At 46.3% G+C, this 21,515-nt stretch overlaps 1 protein-coding gene across 1 annotated transcript in view; it reads right to left on the reverse strand.

Annotated features, from left to right (window-relative positions):
• Positions 1–21,515, reverse strand: part of RBM6 (RNA binding motif protein 6) — a 54,449-nt gene that overhangs the window by 18,477 nt on the left and 14,457 nt on the right. The window contains exon 5 of the mRNA XM_009891264.1: positions 17,814–17,887. Coding sequence (XP_009889566.1) covers positions 17,814–17,887 — 74 coding nt within the window. The remainder of the gene's footprint in view (positions 1–17,813; positions 17,888–21,515) is intronic.

Here is a 21,515-nt window from a genome sequence, read left to right on the forward strand (position 1 = left end):
AAAGTCATTTTCAAGGTTGCAATCATCATTTAACACACCAAAATGAGTCCGTCATTTAGGACACACATTGTCAGAATTCTCCGGCTTTAAATTCCCCATTCCCCCATTTTGTTACTAGATTCCATCCCAAATATTTTCAGAACCTTTATTTCCTCTAGTCTCTGTCACTGCTTATGCTTTTTCATCTATATCTTCTTTTCTCTGCAAAATGTTTTGCATAATAACCTAATCTTCAGTCCCCCCCATTCAACTGAGCAGATCCTTGTGAGATCACAAAGATTTTCAAAGAATTTCAGGGAACATTGCTGGGGGGAGGAGGTAAGCCCAAGGATACCCCACATGATCTGTCTGGTCCCCAGGCTGTAAGAATCCCTTCCACATTCCCACATTTTATCCCAGCCCTCTCTCACCGATTCACCTGCACTATGTCTGTTAATTGTCTTTGCGGATTTTCAACATCCTGTACTTCTGAGCAGCTTGGCCTTTTCTTTCTACAGCAGTGTGCCACAGAAATGTCTCTCTGGTCCTCCCAGTCAGGAACCTCCCCCTCAAAACTAGCAGTAAACACACAGTTGACTCACCAGTGAAGGGTTTAAAAGGCAGCACAGCTCTGCAGTACTAGAACACCGAGCTCTCAGCCATGGAAATCCCTAGATTTCCAAGGGCACGAGCAGCTTCTACTGTTTTTTCTGAATTGCCAAATTCATCAAAACCAAGCATCAGGACTTCACTGCTGGGAGCAATGTTTCATGCTACTGTTCGATATCTTTCCAGCACAGTTCTACATGTTTTTTTCGCTTAGAGGTCTGTTGGAGATGCAATACTGGATTCTGGTCTAAGTGATACAATTCAGTACAAGCCATTTCAGCTAAAGCTACAAAAAAATCCGCATCATCTGAATAATAGCCGATGGCCCAGTATGTAAATATTACTGTCAGTAGACCGACCAACTGAGCAATCCCATCATAAGGTGGTTCTAGAGAGCGATGCCATGAAAACGTAAAGCCTGTTGGCAGAAAGCGCACACAGCAAGTAGCAATGTCTTGAAGCCCTTCACTAAGTCGGGATAAAACCCACAAGAAAAAGTTACTTTAAGAGGGAAAGAAAAAGGGAAAATCCCTTAGCCATGATACTCACAGGTGATGTAAGCCTTCCAAAATCACTTTGGAGACCAGGTGTCAGCTGGGCACAAGGCTTTGGCAACAAAACTCTGGTTTTACTAGAACAGTTTCCAAGCTCTTTGTCACCAAAGGCAGTTAAACCAGAAGCATTAGAAGCATACCTATAAGATTCAAGTGGTAAAGGTGATCCTAACTGTATGAAAAAAACCAGACTGCCCTCCTAGCACATGTAACATCCACTCATGAGGTTGGTTTTAACTTATCTCGTTTAACCTCTTTGCAATCATACTACTTTAGCAAGGAAAACCCTCACCTCCTGCTCCGCTAGCTCACCTCCTGCTCTGCTAGAGCACAGCTAACTCACACGGGCAGGAGAAGCTGTGCGTGCTACCGAGCAGCGCAGGTACGCGAGCACAGATCGCTTTGATCACGCTTCCCAGGGAAGCAACGCAGCTACTGTCAGGTCCAGGAGACAGACTGCTGCAGGTCAGGCAGGGCAGGAGTTACCCACTTCAGCTGCTTCTCTCTCAATTAACATTTACAGTTGGCATGCGGGTATTTTTCATGCTCGTTGACAGCCTTCTAATGATGATGACTTGGGGTTGAGGAGGGGCAGAACTTGCCAAAAAAGCATCTCTATGCTCTCGAAGACCGAGATGACAGAAGAATACAAATCGTCAATGTCGAAGGTTTTGCTAACTGTTTTTCTGCAAAAAATTTAGAGCATCCAAGAGTGACCTAGAAAATTTGAAATGCGGAGAGCTTTTGGAGCACAGCACACTCCCTCAAACCAAACCAGGCTTTTGCTTTAACTGAATTTGGCCAAACGTTAAAACCTTCAGTAAAATCTCACTTCGGAACCTCTTAGCAATGAGCTGACAGCTCTTCAAGCTTTCTACCCCACAGGTCATGCTTCAGCAGCTATCACAGGGGCTGCCAAACCGCCATGGAGATGTGGATGTAGCAACCAGCGCTGCTGGGGATGGCTGGGAAGGAAGGTAGAGTGTGGTCCGGCTCCTCTAGTGGGATGGTAACCGCGTGCCCCTGTCCCTTGTCACAAGAAAGGCCATGGGTACCTGACTCAGTGGAACAGCAACCGTTAGTCCCAGCTTTACAGATGACGCACCTGGAGCGGCACAGGTCACCTTTGGAATAGAACCAAGGCTCAGCTCTGGAGCCCACAAATCCACAAAGATTAATAAGCCAAAGTTTCCTCCTCGGCTACAACCACAGAGCAGTGACCAAGGGAGTGCAGGACAAGTGAACCCTATTCAGATCTCCTCCAGCAGCTGGCTCGTGCAGAAAACCAAACACCACTTCAGCTAATTATTTCCTTACATTGTTCGCAGTTTGATTAAACGGAAAATATCCGTGCCTTGAACTGAAAGGTTCTGGTATCCTTCTCGCTGAGTAATAACCAAGCCAGAAGACTGACATGGTTCCACATGTTAAAAATTAACTGCAAGTATCATTTGCAAACAGATACAAAATTGCATATGAAGATTATGACAAAAGAACGCTCACAGGCAGCACAGCGAAGCAGTCACATTAAAATACCAGAATTAACCTCGTTTCCGTGATGTTAATTCAGCCCTCTTATGCATATTTACTATAATTAGGATGGTTATTCAAAAATCATTATACATCCATCATTCAAAAATTATTTAAACTGATTAATGACTAGTGTTTATTGCCCTGGGGAGGCTCAGACAGTACCCCAGGAGGCAGCCGGGGAAGGCAGAGGGAGCCCCCGGTCCCAGCAGCGTTTCCCAGAACGGCGAGCTCTCTCACCATCCTCTGGGTATTTTCCAGTCCTGCCCTCCAAACGCGCTGGACGGCACAGCACAGGGAGACAAGCGGCTGACGGCAGAAGTCGGGTTATCTACTTGTAACCGCAAAGCGGACTGCTTTCAGGTTTTTCTCCTATTTGAGTATGGATTATAAATGCAAACGTAACAATCCCAACCACAACTCAATGTAAATTACACAATGGCATCCTGGTTCACTGGCACGGTTCTCGTCTCTGTACAGAGGCCGGAGGAAAGCTGGCAGGGAGAGCACAAGGCCCTCTCCCTTAAGGTATTCACCTTCAGATAAAGCAGGCAGACGGGGCCAAACACCAAAGGTCCCTGTAACCCACACATCCCCAGTTGCTCACGGAATTCAGGAGGCAGCAGCTTCCCGGGATGGAGCAGAGGGCCAACACCAAGACACCTGGGAGGATAACAGACCAGCTGGATATATTTCAAAACAAGATCATCTCAGCCACAGAAACTGGCTTCTCATTCCATTTTTTCCATATGCTGAAGTTTTTATCTCCGAGCTCTTTGGCAGCTGCTGTACAAGGGACTCAACTCTACAGAGCAACCGGCAGTACATCTGCTCACCTTTGACAAAAAGCAGATGAGAAAAGCTGTGAACCCGCAATCCATCTGTAATTAAACATTTAGAAAACAGAGCGTAACATGGAGAGATGAAGAAACAAGAGTGATGCAGCCTGCTGCAGGGTGTTGAAGCAATCTGGCATTTCCTACAGGAACAGGAACTACAAGCAAATTCCTAGTACCGTGGTACTTTCCCCAGGGCTCTCAGCGCCCTTCTCCAGCTCCCTAACCATTTGCAGCTCAGGGACTTCTTTTTATTGGCCTGATCTGGCAGTGTCCAGTACTCTACCGCTGAGCAGTGGACAGCCAAAGCAGAAGATTCGAGATAATACAGGGGAGAAGGATGGTCTGACACGTGGGGGATCCCTGGGGAGAGGTTACATCACCAAGTGGATCCAAACAACCTCGCTGTGTATTATAATTACAGGCGTCTATCAAGACTAAAGCTGAAATGCATCTTGCACAATAGTTGTGTTAGTGGTCACCTGGAAAGGAGGATGTTTGGCTCCTGGGTATCAGCGATGCTATGGAGCTGAAGAGCTCAAACCAGGACAATGTGGCATCACTGTGAAGCATGTAGCAGTAAGGAATTCACCTCAACTGTGATCTGATGCCAACCAGCATGGCACGCTCGGGGCTCAAGGTCAGAGGAGGCCTGAGACCGAGAGCCCAAAGATGTCATCATCCAACCTCAGTTGACAGAACATAATTTCAGGCACATCACTGATGGGTGCTAACACAGAACCGAGGCATTAGGAGGATAACAGAGTCCTAAAGATGCAGTAGCTAAATATAACAGATTAAGATGCTATACAAGGATTATTTTATCCCAGATAGCACTCAGTGCCTCTTTTTCAAACTCCTTTCATACAAAACCCATTAACCACTTGCACTGGGACCATCCACCGTGACACACAAGTTTCCATTTCCACTTGCTCCTAGACAGCCCTCCTCAGGCCTCCCTGTCTGCTCGGTTATCCAGGGGATTTGTCTTTTAGCAGAAGGTGTCCGCCTGCATCCTTTAAATACCTTATTTCCACAGACACCCCATCTAGCCTGCTGAGACACCTCCAGTTTTCTTCCTATGATCTCTAAATTCCCTGGATACCAGCCATGCTCTTTTAAAACAAGCCCCAATATCTCTCTGCAATTCATCTCCCCCCACTTACATCCTTTTTTGCAAACATACACAGAAATTGCTTTTCAGACTATGCCAGCTCTCTGTATTTTATTGCCTGAATTTTGAACTCCAATTCACTTCCAAGTTAGAACTCTCAAAGTGCATATCTTTTAAACACAGCATTTGCTTCACTTGTCAGCACACTCAGTCCTGCTCTGAGAACACCACCAAAACAGTTGGTACAGGCAAGATCCCAATTACAGCTCCAGGAAGGATAACAGCGATGTGTCGCAGCTTGAAAAGACACACAACGTGCCTAGGACTTCACATGCTCTACGGCCCGCTTTGGGTGGTAGGTGAGATGAATGGCTTCTGCATTTCACCCTTTAAGGAGATTTCAATGCATCTGAAAGTTTTCTTCAGTCCACTGAAGCGAAGTGGACCTTTTACCTGCCCTAACATCTCCCTGTCCGGCTAATTCTAACCTCCAGCTTCCCTCACCCCTCTGAAGAGGGCACCTTTGCAGATCAGCGTTATAGGATCACTGGAAAAACGTGGAAATTCTTAGACAGTACAAAGGAGCCAGAAGAGAACTTCTAGAGATCAGACAGTGAGGTTCTGGGGCCATCAGGAGATAACAGCTCCAAGGGGGACAAGTTCTGAGCTCTGGTGTTACTGGGCTGTGGTCACATTCCACAGCTAAAGAGAAGCATGGATGGTTAAGGACTTATTATGGGGTAAGCTAACAAGGTCACACATATCAAACACCTGCTCCAGTTCCCAAAAAAAGTCTGAATCAGGTTGAATCTTCTATTTGAAAAGTATACTTAAACCACCAAAACTGAAAACTATTTACATATTTAGCATATCGAGTATCATTATTCAGACACGGCTCTAGGGAAGGGTTCACATGCCCCATTCCCAAAAAAGTCTGAATCAGGTTGAATCTTCTATTTGAAAAGTATACTTAAACCACCAAAACTGAAAACTATTTACATATTTAGCATATCGAGTATCATTATTCAGACACGGCTCTAGGGAAGGGTTCACATGGCTCTGCCTCATCTATATTCCTTTTCCAATTCATCCCAGTCTACTGCCTGGACTCAGTGTTTGAACAACTGCTGCTTCAAAGACTCCCTTTGCTCCCAACACAGGGATTGCCCCTCTCCCTCCAAAATGCTGCTCTAGTGCCTGGACGTATTTCTCAGTACTTTGTTATATGGCTACCTCCTTCCTCAAAGGTCATCTCATCCCGTAACGCCGTTAAAGAATATAAAGATTAAGCATATGAGCACAATGCACTAATCCACCCCAGGACCTTCCTGTGCGTTTCCCCCAGGGTACCTTACAATTAGCAACGGCCATAAGGAAGCCGGGAGAACAATGAAGAAGGGCCCAGCTCATAGATTTGAAGCACAATATCAAAACACTAAAAAGCAATCCCAATGCAAAATCACGCTGGAAAAAAAAGTCAGGCTGGAAAGCTCTGCCTTAAAGGGGTACATTTATTCCTAGGCAATTCAGCTTATTTGATTAAGCATTTAAAGATCCCACACCCAAACAAAAGCGTGTCCTTTGGCTGGAGCATGTAACCATGGGATTATGTACCAGTTCCACCAGGGCTTGACCTGCACGGTGACCAGAGCGCAGGATGTTCTGCGACGCAGCACACGTTCGCTAAGAACATGCCAACTGTAAATGGGGAAGAGAGCAGTCCAGAGGCTCCCCCAGACATGTCTCCGGACTCACTCCTGTGCCCACTGAATTAAGCACTCGGAGCCTTCAGCGGCAACGCTTTCTCTGCAGCCAGTGCTCAGGCAAGCTCCCTTGCAGGACAGCCTCTCTGCCAAAAGGAAAAGGCCCAAAAAGCCTGGGAAGAGGGAGCAGCTCTGGATGAAAAGAGGTTTTGAGACTTCATTTCTCGACACCCCTAAATTCCCAGTTAATGGCAAAAGTGGGTGCCTGACACTGACTCCCAAAGGGTACGAGAAAGAACCCTGCCAGTTGCCAGGGGAAACGCACCAGCAGTGCAACACTTACCTGTGCTGTCTCAATGATGGTTCCCAGCATGTTATGGTGACCTTGAGGTGGCCCGTCCAAAAGCTAAATCCAGATCCTTAACAGTCAAACCTGGACAGACCCACATGGCAGTTGGCACATCTTCAGGCTGGCACCTGTACCCATTTCTACACCCGAGCAGGTGCTGCCTCTTAAGAGAGCTCTTCTTAGGAGCTGATTTGGGAACGGCTGCTCTTTGGCCAGTGTTTGTCCAAGAGACCTGGCCCAGTGTGAGAACAGAGCTATCTGAGCCCTTTGGAAGGAAATGAGTTTCTCCTGCCAGCCTGGCTCGGGTGCAATGTAACACTAGCGGGGGTCACAGCTCCCCACAGGACCCAGCAGCTCCTCCTTTACAGAGGCACTGAGGTTTAAGAGGTTCACCCAGGCAACTGCACTACACAACATCCAGAGGTACAGCCAGATCCCTCTTCCCTGACAAATGCCCAGAATCGCTGAAGAAAGGAGCTCGGTACCTTGTCAGGGCACAAGAGGCAGAAGAAGCAACTCTCCTATGCGGATATCCAGGCTCCGAGGCTGCACTAGCTGACCTCAGCTCTTCAGGAGCATCTGGCCAGAGAGGTGAGGGCACAGGAGAGCAGTTCCTATGATAACCTTGACCTCGAGGAAGGAAAAGAACACGACTCCCTCTTGTGCCCCAGCCTGGCTCAATCCCTTAGGGACTGGGAAGGGGAAACAGCATGCAGAGACATCTCCTTAAACCGTCCCATAAGCAGCACAGTAGCAGGTAGCTCTGGTATTGCCACTTAAACCTCTTCCAGGACTCTAACACCCGGGATGTATCAAGCCAGGCACCAAAACACAGCCTGGTACAGAAACCAGTCCGCTGCGGACCACGGGCAGACACAGAGGTACTGCCCACAGCTCCTCGTGTGCCGCTGCTCCTCTCTTCAGCAGCAAGCGCTGGAGCACCAGAGAGGTGATGCTTTCAGCTGCTCCTCTCAGAATCAGATCAATCAATCATTTGCCTGTCACTAAGAGGTGTCTATTAAACATTTTGGAATTCACTTCTTACATTTAATGACTGGCCTAGTACACACCAGAAGGAAGAAAAACAGAGAAGCTAAGTTAGCGCAACAGGCAGAGAAGCTTGCAGTGGCAGAGAACAAACACCGATCTCACATGGACCAGGCACAGAAGAATGCCTTGTCAGAGGGAAAAAAAAACCCAAACCACCTCAGCTCTCCTCTCCAGTGATATCACAAGTTGGAAAGAATCAGACTTTCAAAAACCTAGGACTATAAACAGTAAAATACCTTAGTCATCGGATCATTAACGTACAGCTTTGCACCATGAGACAGCTTCTTAGTGAGACTTCTCAACCTGAGTTTACGTGTAAGAAAATACATCTTGGGATTCTGAGGACTTAAAATTACTTTCTCTGTTAACTCTGCTCCAGAGATCCTTTATGGAAAAACACATCAAATGTTTCCTTGAGCTTTTACTGCCATCCTGGCTCAAATCTGGTACACGAAGCCCATCTGAATATTGCTAATTTCTTGCTAAGACATGGACTGTACATCACAAAACCCTAAGATTTCCCCTGCTGTCTATGAAGGCAGGAGAGAATTACTTTCCTCTTCTTGCTCTAAAGAAGACAGTTTCAGAGATTTAAATACTTAAATCTCATGCTTACAGCTTTACAGCTTTGACCCTCATTAAAAATGTAAATCATTACATGACGCACTTGATTTTACACCACTGTCCTTTGAGGAATTTACTTCTGGAAGCTGTTTGCTCATCCTGTGGAAGATGTAACTAACTGAACTTACAGGTGGCCTGAAGTGACGGAGATGCAGGAGGACACCTGGATCAAACATCTGGTAGCTGTCAATGCACACACACAATGCAACAGCACAGCAAAACAAACCTGAAGGCAGAATGCTACTTTAGACATTTCACTGCAACAAATCAACTGCAGAAGCCAGGAAGAACTTTCCACCTCTCTCCAGTGTCTCCTTGTACAAAATGACTTTTTCCCTGGAAAAAATCCTTTTTTGCAGGATTTTCCTTGCCATTGCCCTCTTCTGAGAGCAAGCATAGCCAAAGGCAAGTAAGCTGGTCGCACAGTGGTACTGAAGACCTCTCGGTTGCTGTCCTGGTCGCACAAACTGGGTTAAACAGGTTGCAAGATATGATGCAAGAAGGAATTCTTCCCCTCCAAACGAGGGAGGACCAGGGGAAGTTTATGCCTTTCCACTAAAGCGCAGAGGGCTGCTGTCTGCCCGCACTCTCGATGCACTTCCACCTAACACCTTTTCATGTCCTGCACAGACACAGTGACAGCAACGCTCCTGCTCGCTGATCCTGTAGCATACAGTGTTTCTTGTGAGCTCTGTCGGTATTAAAGCTTTAATAAGAGTCTTGAAGGTGCCCCACGGCTCGCAGGAGAGTGGGGCGGATAATAACCATGTGTCTTTCTGTGTTAAATACCTGTTTCCTTGTTGCCTGTGATTGACGGATAATGACACAATAGCCCACTCAGGCGTGCCAGCCCCTATTTTCCACTGTAATCATGTTTCGCTTCTAGTCAAGAACATTAACAGCCCAGTTACAGTCAAATCGAAACAGAAATGCACAAATAAAAGTTGCTGTTTGCCATAGCTTTTATCTTGCACCTTTCAACTCAAAACACCTGAATTTAACCTTTTCCTTGTGTGATTCTCACAACCCGAGCAGAAAACGGCAAAATTCAAGGTACTCTTTTTGAATGCACCCCAATTCAAGACACCCAAACTTCCATGATTTACTTTATAAAGGTCCAACATAAATTCAGCTAGGGAGAAAACAGACTGAATGGAGTTCCAGCTCTCTCATTGCCTATCATAGCCAGTTATGCAAAGAAAAAGAAAAGTTTCTGCAGAGAAACAGTCTGACCATCGCTCTGCTAAACAGTGCTTCTGCCTTCCTTAAACCCCGGGGAGTGTGCAGTTTGACATTTTTTTTCAGCGTCTATACTCAACCTTTTACCTTCCTGTTCCAGCAATCCCCAGCAATCCATCATCAACAGTGCACCGAGGGATAAGAAAAGCAATCGTCACCACGACAGCATAAAAGCATGAACGAACAGTTCTGATGCTGAAGCTAACAAAAACGACTCATCAAGTGAATACTGCAACAACATTTTGGTGCCCTCCCACTTATCACAATAGTCCAGATGGAGTCTTAGCGCTATAATCTGGCTCATGTGCTTGTAAAACATATCTGGTATTCCCCTCGACGTTGCTGGGATTCAGCTGTGAAGGACTGCTGCCTCTTTCACAATCACAGGTCTTGTGCAAACCATCACGGTAAAACCACAATAGAAAATGATCTCGCTCTGGCAATGAAAGTTATGGTGTGCTCACTGAGACGCCTTTATTCACATAAGCTGAACACATATAGACATCTCCCTCTCACTGCCTCTGTGTCTCCTTTAAGTAACTTCAGTCATATCATGAGCACCATCCACTTCCAAGAGTACAGAAGGAATTTCTGATAGTGCATTTGCAGTTCTGTTAGGCACCAGCTTACTTAAAGGATGACTTCAAAAGCATCAAAGCAAATTAGTGGCATGAGTCCTACTAAGTTTTATACAGGAGCTTGATCAAGGGATTTTACATCTTAATCCAAAATCACCCTCTGACCACATATACATCTATCAATAGTGGCAACTACAGCTGATTTACTGTACTGCTTTGAAGCACTTTGATGCTACTATGATAAAAGACCTTCCAAATGGTTACACAAGAAAATATATTTACCATCCCTACGGATCTTCATAAAAAAACAAACATTGACAAATGTAAACACAATAAAAAACAGACAGTCTGTGAGTAAGAGCAGCCAGCAGTAAAACATTGCTCTTCGTTTTAAGGTGAAACTGCACCTATACGTAAAATCTGTGACTAAGATTTCCTCTTTGTCACACAACCGTTCCATTAACACGTTAGGAGGAGAGGATCCGACAGCTACACAGGCAGGGTGGCATCTGTATCCCGCGTCTGCATCCAAGGACTACTTCAAATCCTTTCTTGCTCAAGGCAAAATCTCACCTACATCTGCATCCAAGGACTACTTCAAATCCTTTCTTGCTCAAGGCAAAATCTCACCTACAAACGAACTCAAAGGATGAGTGTGCCAGATGCGTTGCTCAGGAAAACGCTTCGCATGCTGACAACGACCGAAACAAAGCTACTTCTTCGGTGTTGCTCTACCAACGAGTGCTCTGCAATACAACTTTAGCACTAAGGAGGGGGTAGAGAGTGGACTTACGTGCAGTACACGTTGCACATAAAAAAGTTTGCAAGTACCCCCATTTTTACAACAGCCACACTGGGCATGCCCAAAGGTCCATCTGCCCAACAGTAGTCCCTCACTTTGAGCCACCAGTGTAGGCAGTATTCAGCCCCATGCACCTCTGGATGCCGCACAGTGGCACGCGGTACCCAACAGGAGCGAGCGATGCACTGCAGGTACTGGTATATCACATCATACGATCAGTCAGCCAGAAAGGACTGGACACTCATCTTGGCAACGCTTGCGGATCAAGTTAATCGAATGAACTTCAGGAAATCATAATTATTCCTTAATGTTTTCCAGCTCAAGTCCTTGGCACTGTAAACAGAGCATCTACCCCAACAGAGAAATACTTGATTTGTGAGGCATTTGAGATCTACAGGGAAAGAAGGGATATTTCAGAGACATATCATCACACAGATTTGTTAACGTCAACCAGCAAAAAAACCCCAACAATCCCACAATCAGAACATAAACGCCCAGGGGCCAGAGGGAGAACAGTTTCATTTTGGAGAAGGGGAGGGAAGGATGCTCTACCTGGAACAACCTATTTCTACAGCAGCCCAAGCAAGCTTCAGCACACGGACTAGATAATTCTGCAATATACAGCAATATTTGAGTCCTGACATAACCCTGCTGGGCCATACGCCCCCAGCAGCAACCAGAGATACTAAGAAAGTCCTGCTTACACATCTGCTGCACGCTCCAAGCAGCTCACCCAGAAGCTGTCCTCTGAGACAATCCCATTACAGAGCAGCAGTTCAGCAGCAGCAAAAGCACACAATCCTCATCACACGGGTAAGGTGAGGCTGAAGGAAAAAAGGAGGACAGGATTTTGGCGTAAGAGCGGAGAGGTAGAAGGACATGGCAAGCTGGGATCACACAAGCAGAGCAAGGAGATGCAGCTTCACAGCTCTTCCAGTTAAAAGCGCACTTATTTTAAAATACTTTGGTTAGCATGGTTTGCTTCCTAAGGCAGGACAGAGCTGCCAAGAAGGTTGTGGCTTTTTATCCGGGTTGGGCTAAAAAAAACCCAAACATGTTGATGGGCAGCTACCACCGGCTGAAGGAAGAGGGTGTGAAGTCTTTGGCAGAAGATCTTTACAACCTCCTGTGCCAAAGGAAGACAGACTAAGAGGATTCACACGGCTGGAACAGCTGAGATGACAGAAGATGTTGAGATGACAGAAGAGAAGAAGGTCCACAGAAGTATTTTCAGTACCAGAATGTTTTGGCAGTTACATTTTACAACAAAAGACACCTTTCTCTGCGCAAGGAAGGTCTCTGTCGCACGCAGAGATTAAGTCAGCCCTTCCAAACAGAAAAGCAGACAGTGTATTTATCACAACATCACTGCAGGATATACACATGTACACCCACACAGGTCATCGCAGGCAGATCCGACTGCTTATCCACGGGCAAGCCTCTGCCCAGCACCAGCAGCCTCCCGCTGCAGACTTCCGTACGGACGGCAGAAGCTTACAACTCCAATTAAATGACAGTACGATGCAGTGATTAGTGAGACACAAGTGGGAATGAACAAACGAGTGACTCAACACGTCAAGCCTCAGTGCTGCGAGACCAGGGTGAGCTCGTGACCAGGTCACACACTGAATCAGACACACACCCACCCCCCCCAAATCAGCTCTGCTGCCTGGAAATCCACTCATCTGATTACAAGGTAGCCTACGGAGGGAACTTTCCATAGGTCACTGGGATCATAAAAATTACTGCATAATGAGCATGTTTCCCAAATCATTAGCACATTTATTCAAGAAACACTGCTTCGGTATACAAGTCCTTCCTCTCTTTGTACACACACTGAAAGTGGAAGTATCCAAAAGGTAACTCTAGAAATCTACATAGCCAAAAGCTGGACAGGTTTAAAAGGAAAAAAAAAAAAAAAAAAAAGATGCGTGCTAGTGATACAACCTGTGAAAAATCCACACAGCCAATATACAACGAGAAAAGCAAATGATAATGTCAGCTGACAATCCGAGGAGGACATATCAAAAGCAAGGCCATCTCCGTCACTCTTAGCCTAACACACAAACAGATTTCAGTATATTTGTGGACACACTGAATTGTCACCACCACCCTCAACTGCAGGTTAAAGCTAAAGAGATGGAGCGACGTTGTCAAGCGAGTAATTGATGGATACCAGACAGCCCGTGAAAATACACTTGAGGCGGGTGTCATCTTCCATTACAGGGGGCATTTTGCAGATTCTAGGAAAAAAATGCCAGACTCCACAACTTGACATATCCTACCAAAAGGAAAACAATTATTTTTGATGTTTGGACACACATTTTCTTTTCCAAATTGCAACACACTCCTTGCACCAGGGGCTTCAATAAACACTCTAAGGATACAGGTCACAAGAGCGGAAGCATTCTCAGGATAACCACAAGCTCCTTCTGTATTTAACTGGGAAGCCACATCGAGTTGTGACTGGTTACCGCTAATGTTTTCAGGACAGAAAGTCCTAAGCGTTGCCTGCTTGTCAAAGCATCTTGCGGATTTTAACACCAACAGCTACTGTGAAAAGCCTGTGAAGTCTGATCTGAACCAGAAGCTATGCTCGCACTAAATGCAGGAAAACGCTGTGGCGAATGGATAAAAGGGGATGGGCTCAGAGCTGGGGCAACGCACAGCTGATGCTCCCAGTCGCACGGTGGTGGGATGTGCTCAAGTAAAGGGAGCACCCACAAAATCCAGTAAGAATCCCTCTTACCCGCTCCAGCAAGAAACAAGCTGGGAATGGAGGTATCGCCGTGCTCGGTGAGCTGAGCCAGGACGGCACAGCACTGCAGGGGAAAACGCTCTCCGAAACGTGCCGGTCTCAGTGCAGGAGGGCACAAGTGCAACTCTTGGAACGACCGCTCTAGCACACGCCTGGAGACCTCCAGAATAATTTAGGAAGTCTGTATTTTTAAAAGTTCATGCTACAGCTCTCCCATTTTCGCCCTCTTACTTAAGAAACAGGAAGAAAGAATTACAAAGATGTTAGTTACTAGCAACAAAAGCTGGGAAATATTCACACTGCCAGTGTTGCTAAGTTTGAGGCCTGAGAGGATTTGGAGACGACACCACATAGTCAGTCAAGACTAATAATTTGCTCCCAAGCTTAAAAAACAAAGCTTCTTCTGCTTCCATATGTCTAACAACCAGCTCCACACCTCAGTGAAAACAGTAAAATATCCAGGCAGCAAAGACAGCCGCTCTCCGTTTCTCCTCCTTCACCCGCCTTTACGATACACCGCAGTACACGAAGGGGTACTTCATTTCCCGCCTGATTTTCTCACACCCAATAACAAACTTACAATCTGTGTTTCTTCCACAGATGAAGGAGGAGCGCAAAGAGATCCCAACAGATATGGAGAACAAGACCCACGGGATGTATTCCCAAAGTCGCCTCCAAGAAGCCCACCTGCTGCCCCCAGACAGGAACACCACTACGCCAGGGGCTACCCCAAGCCTGAACGCAAAGAAAATGCAGTAAGACAAACGCCACACCACACTACGACCTTTCAAAAATGAGAACAAAGGAGGGAAAGATTATTTAGGAGAAACCACGTGACTGAGCAGACTGAAACCCCATTTGCCATTCAAAATACCCGTCTCTCCCCGACAGAAAAGCAGCTCATCACAGACGGAAAAGAAGTGTCCTCTCATAAAGTCAAACGACGGCCAACTTGTAACAAAAGACCAACAGGAGCATCACCAACCATGGGGCTGCACGAAGGGCCGCACTTGGGTTCTACAAAACAACCCAACAGCCCATCTGCCCTACCAGGGCAAAGAGCCTCCCAAAAAGAGAGCAGGAGAGCTGGGAGCCGGCGCTTTGCTCAGCCAAACCTGCCGCCCAACACCTTTGCGCTAGCAATAACAGCGATCCATCACGCTTCACATACGTTAGACAGACCCCTTGAGCTGTAATAAATTGCCAACGCAACAATCAAAGGCAAAGCAATTAATAAGGGGGGGTATTTTCCTTACGTTAGCTGCGGCAATTAATACAAGCGGAATGAAAATCCCCTACAAAATTAGGGCATCATAGAAGATGGATGTTTCCTTATCACAATGTACTTAATAGGAAGCCCCCTCGAATCTCAGCGGTCACATACACATGCTACACTTACTGAATGGAGGGAGTTGGACCTGGTAAATCTGTCGTTAGTGACTCTGGGAACGATCTTTAGTGGGTGCTGGTGTGTGCCGAGTAAAACGAAAGGATTTCACAAGATAGGAATTATACAATACAGGGATATAGCAAATTGTTCTTTAGGCAGGGGCAGTTAAACAGCGTTAAACAGCATTAAACAGCACCAAAAAACGCTGTCTCTGCAAAAGCTATTTATTCCCAGCCTACAGATGACTGAGAAAGAGGCAGGTTGACTAGAGAGGGACTAAGGTGTCACTGTGCGCTGACACTGTTTTGGTATTTATGCTCTCACAAGCCACGGAATTTGACAGGGGGAGCTGATAACCTTCTGAAAATGACTGAACTATCAGGGAACCTATGTCTTAGCTAACACAGGTTTGGGGTTTTGCAGCTTGTAAAAATGCAGATTAATTTACAGTCTAAGGAGATGATCTTACAACTCTACTCTGGAAGATATTAAAATGGGATATCTATTGTCTAAGGACAACTGAATTGCATAACGCCCTTTCTGAATATCCCTTACTGGCTTTTACTGAGAACTTAAAAGTCAGCTCCCTTGCAGCAGGTCAGATACAAATCTTAGTACCTTTTTTTTTTTTTTAATTTAAATAATTAGAAGGCCTTTTTTTCATGTTCAATCAAGTGCGAAGTAGAGAAGTTAACCTATGTGGGGCAATCCAGAGGTTACAACTCTCCCGACCAAATTCATACAGCTTTGGGTGACCCCAAAAAGCACATTTCTTTCTTCGCTAATTACAAACTACTGTAGCTCTACTAAAACGTAGCGAGGATTGGCACATGCAGGCTTTGGAGAAGATCCCCTCCAACCACTCCATCTTCCAGGTTTCCTCTGTACGCACGCACAGCCACGTATAGCAGGAAGGAAAACTGGAAGACTTTGTACCCCGTTTTTAATGTGTCCCGGGTAGAGTGCACAGCTGGGACCATTATTCCCACCGCTCACGGGGCTCTGGCAGCACCCTCCCTGACTGCTGGAAGGGAAACACGGTAAAAAATTATCCAGCCTGAAGGTCTGCTACAACTGTTGCCGGGGAGGGTCAATGTAAGCAGCAGCTGAACGCCAGCCAGAACCTCCTCACGTGCACGTGTGACAAGTGATTTACTGGGCACCTCTAGGCACCCAGTTCAATTGAAGGACTGGTGCTTACAGGCTCTTTGCTGTAGCAACGGATCAAATTTGATCAAGCCAACCACCTGTCGAAGTAGGGATACCCCAAATGGGAGAAGGGGCAGAGCAGGCATCAACAACAGGAAAAAAGAGGAATTCCCAAATTTCCAGGTATTTGGGAATTGCTCCTGCGTAGGGACACATTATTTCATGTGAGCAGAACTGGGAAGAGAATATGGAGAGCCTTTAGTTAAAAAGAGTGTCATACATAATTACAGATTCCCCAGTGACAACAAAATAAATTGGGAATTGTAGCAACACTTAAGGGGAAATAAAAGTTGTCACTGATGGTAAAAGTAATAATTAATTCTGGAGCCTTCTCTCTCTGTGCTCCCCACCACCACCCCAGTGGGAATGCGCCAGGCTCTTTCCCAGCAACAGAATTATTTCTGTAAAACATTTTTGTAAGTCGCAATACCTCTGTAACTGAAAATAGAGGCAAATGCGAGCGCTTAGTGGGACCTTTGAAGCCCCAGCTGTGAAGACTCATTAACTGTAAGTACATTTTTGCAAACGCACAGCTCTGAATCTGACTCATGACTCTGCTCCCATGACAGCGAGACTTGGGATTCAGGTAAAAAGGCTTTAGATAATTGATATAGATTCTTAGTCAGGCAAATTAGGAGGAAGAAGGCAGCAGAGAGGAGACTTAAGGGATGTAGTAGAGGAAGGGGGATCAATCGTTGAGTGGTTTTTCTTGAGTGACCCATCACCTGCAGTTCCAAGGCACAGGGAGGGTGGTGCGAGACAGGAATCTGCTTTACCTAACAAATTTTATGCGTCTTGCTCTTTACGCGGACAACAGCTCTAGCCTCAAATACCAGGTCAGAGTAAAGGCTCCCCTCGGGTACTTAATCACTGGGGATTTAAGCCATTTTGCACGTTTAAGGGCTGGAAACATTGAGATTTACCAGGCACAACTGCACATAGGGTAGTCCTCACGTTTGCAGCTCCAGATTGCCAAAGGACAGGATAGATATGGGGGAGACACACAATTAAGAATCTCTCCCACACACAAGGCATATGGAAAAGTGGAGCGTGCCAAGTCATAGTTGACTCAGAGCTGCATACCAGAGGCCTCACCTACAGTCACATGTGTATGTGTGTGTGCACGCACAGTCGGGGGAGGCATTTAACGCTAGCAGAGATCTTTCCGACTGGATTTCAGTGTGAGTTCAAAAGCATCAGGGCCAAAACCTGCATTAGGAGTCTGTCAGCCACCAGCCTCTGCCTCCAGCCAGCGTGCCGACATACGCTAGGGAGGAGGGCAGACCATCTGGTGGCCAGCAGCTCTTTCACACTGGCATTTCTAAGCCTTTTACAAGTTTCTGGAAACAACATTTAAACCGCAGTGTTGTGTATTATACAATAGATCTTCCTTTGAATGGTTCAAAACAAACTCATTGGCTTTCCACCACCCCACCAAAAAGAAAATTTTAAAAATCTTCTAGCAGCATTGACCGAAGTGTAAAGCAACCTGGTTGGCTTCCATGCATCCGATGGCCTCTTCCAAGAGTGAAAACTCCACGCAGACATAGCCATAGTCGTAACCTGGGGACAGCATTTAAATACAGACGGGAGTCATGTTAGTGCCTTGTCATAAAGAAAGCCACATTAAATATTCATTTTCCCTTTCCCTCCAATGACAAACCCGCTAACCACCACCCCTCTACTCCAGAACGAAAAGGAGAGAAATCGAGGACTAGCTGGATGATGATTAACTGTGCAGTTTATCACGAATGTTAATAGTACAGTGTTCCCACTTCCCCTTACACAACCCAGTGACAGGCACACCCTTCCTTAGGGCAAGAAATAATTACTTTGTTGGTTTTTAGTTGGTTTGGGTTTTGTGTGGGGTTTTTTGGTTTGTTTTTTTTTTTTGTTTAACAAAGGCATAGTGATTTTCCATTGCTAGTTTCACATTTTATGCTACCTTGGAGGCAGTGCTCTCCAAAGCAAGTGTTGATAAGTCATTTTGAAGTACCTTGCTGCAAATGTATTCTACACGAATAGCCAGCATTTTAATTGGGCAATATTTCAGAAAGATCTAATGTGATTCCTTTGCCTTTGCTATTTTTCTTCAACACCTGCTTACTTTTGAAGTCCAATCCCTTGTATTATGAAAAAGTGCAGAGGAGCAGGAATGAGAACTCCAGCTTTCTCGTTCTGATATAGGTGTTATTGCATATGCAACAAAAGGGTGCGGAAGCTTAAGCTGAGATGCAAGAAACTAGACAGCCCTTACTCTTCTCACTCCTCGGCAAGCTGTCATCTCAGTCAGTGGCAGAAGGAACCCACTGATTCAACTCTGTACTCCAGTTACCTGCGCTGAAACGTTACGTCCCACAGCAAAGTGCAGGGTGAAGAAGCTAAGACCATCTTAAGGGTCATCCTTGATGTTGAAAGTAGCTCCAAGAACTGAAGCACTGAGGAACAACCTCAAGTCACAACTTCACCCTTCACACACCAAGGCCACCTCACTCCAAAACAAGTGCCTTCCAGATGATCATGGGCCGACAGGCTTCTACATGGACAACCAATGAGAGGAAACGCTTGGTTCCCTCCTCCTGCTGCTCTTTTGGCTGGTTAGGAGCGAGAGGGAAGCCAGTCTGCATGTGAATTGTACCATTTTAGGACCTAGCTGGCCTGGTGAAGAGCTTGTCTCCTAAAGACGCACGTCTTAACACCGGTACCTTCAAACCAGGTATATATCTGGTTCCTATTGCTTCAGCCCCTCACCTTCCACGGGAAGGTAACTCCACACATGCTGCTTTCAGGCAAGGCATTCCAGTGAGCTGGAAAACAGCCCCCATCTCCCCCTGAGCCTACGCCAAAGAACACGTGCTGCTCACTCCAGTTTTTCCTTCTGTTTCTTTACCATCTTTGTACTTAACCACACCAGAGACAAAGCCACACAAAACTATTTCATCATCAAACCCTACTCTTTTTTTTTTTTAAATTCTGGGAACTCTTTGCACACTGTTCTACTGACACAATCCTGACATTTGCTATTATAATGAGACTCCAATTTGAATCTAGCTCCTCCTCTACCTCACATAGGAATTTATTCCACTTCCCCACATTATTTCAGTCAATATAATTACACTAGCGGAAAACTTATCAGTCTGGGTGCTTTTCAGCTCAGTGAAAGACGCAGGCCAGCAGCAGGCCATCCGTGGTGGAATGCAGCTAAAGCCACTTGATATTCTTACATGAAGTGGGCACCTGGAACTAGAGGTACAGTTTCAGCTGGCAGAATTGACAGAACCAAATTCACCCAGCTGTTCCCACAGCATCCATCCTCTGCAGTTCCAGCCACACTAAATCACATTTTGAAAATGAAGCAGTCCTCCTCCCTGCAGAAGAGAGCTGCTCTCCAGGAGCAGTGCTGCCCCTTGCTGGGAGACTGTTTTGCATTCTGGGCAGACACCTCTGCTACTTCACGGCACAGCGTGCAGGCTCACACGGGAGATTTTAAAGTCTTATTCAAATCCAAAACTCTATAGAGTCACTTCTTTCCCTCCTGTTTAGAAAAGGGCTGCGTGAATGATGTTTGTCAGCCTGTAAGGCTCCTGATGCCCCTTCACGGCCAGGATTTTTGAGAGCTGCCATAATCAGCGAGCTAGGATCAGAGTGCTATGGGCATATGAAGTAGGGGGTCTCCTGACAGACAGAAAGTTAGATTGCAGAAGTTTTCACTCCATTTGCTCTACAATGAGAGGCAGTTTACATCCCAGTCCTCGTGAAGTGAATGAGTGGTTTAGACGTGGATTTAATCCAGCATGACACAACCGAGAGTGCAACGTTATACGTAGATACAAAAGCCGAGACGCTTGGAGGAATGCGCACCAGAGGATCATTCCAAGCATTACACGGAGCCCAGTTAAGGGCAAGACCAGCACACTTCTTGTGTACTTTCTTACCTCTGCCCTCCCCCACCAAACTCAACCTCCCCTAATCAGCATAACTGCAGTAACATGTACAATGAGAATCAAAACCAGAAACCGTGGTCCCATATCCTCCCAAAAAGCAGCCTCAGGCCAGATGTGCAGCTCTTGTGGTCAGGTTGCAGCGGGACTCAGCGTTCTGCAATTCTCTGCGAGCCGTCCTTCCACAGACAGCACCAAAGCAGTGACGCAAGAAGAGAGCAGCCCGGAGCCGCTGCTCCGCTCCGAGCCGCTGCTGAAGATCTGCGGGGGCTTGACACTTTCCCCCGCCCCCACATCCAGCCCTTTGCATAGAGCTGACAAGCAGGCTCAGTACGTGAGAACTACAGAGTAACATCAGCCTTGGATGGTACGGCACCCCGGCTCCGGCTCCCCCTGCCCCCAGCTCCACTACCGCAGCCTTCCATTTTAGACCATGATGGAAAGCCCACTGAAATGGAGGCCTGGGGAACAACGGCGCTGCTACGCAGCACCTTCAAAAGGCAACGTTTGCCGATTTTTCCACAATCTGCAAGAATTGCGTTACCCAGACCACAATGCTTGAAACAAAACCAAGTGACTTGAGGCTGGTTCTTAAGGGGGAGCAGCTAGAGAAGCTCCTGCCACCAGCTGTCGGGGCTCTTCCCAGTCTCCCCTGTAAGGCTGGTTCAGCTCTTTGTGTCAGCTTGCATATTTGTATTTCCGAAGCCTTCACACAGTTTTCCTGTCAAAACACAGCAATTCAGCTGCTGTTACCAGAAGCAAGGCGGGGGATTTTGACAGAGGCACGGGGCCAGGCACCTACTGGCAGGAATTGGTTCAACAGGCATCCCAAGGTAAGCTGATGATGTCCCCCACGACTGAGATCCTCAGACATCCACTGGTATTCCTCAGGTCATAATAGTAAAACCAAAGTGATCAAACCAGCAAAGCAAAATCACTGCTAAAGACAACAGCATGGGTTTTTTGACTCAAGATGGCCTAAACTCCTACGCAGGGTTTCACATGAAGATATAAATCCTGCTGTCTTCTTAATTTGATCCTTCACTTACCGATTAGTACAATACTACAGTTTCAGGAACCACAAAAACGTAGAATGGGCTTTATGTTTTGGCAGAAGTATATGTGACCAACACAGACTCCTTCAAAAAGGAAATAAATCAGTATTTCCCCCCACGCAACCGCTGAGCATGCTGCAGCACAGTTACCCTGTCCAAATGAACTTTCCAATGGGAACAGTCCTCCAACACTTG

Source organism: Charadrius vociferus, unplaced genomic scaffold, assembly GCF_000708025.1.
Source record: "Charadrius vociferus isolate BGI_N301 unplaced genomic scaffold, ASM70802v2 scaffold758, whole genome shotgun sequence".
Lineage (NCBI taxonomy): Eukaryota > Metazoa > Chordata > Aves > Charadriiformes > Charadriidae > Charadrius > Charadrius vociferus.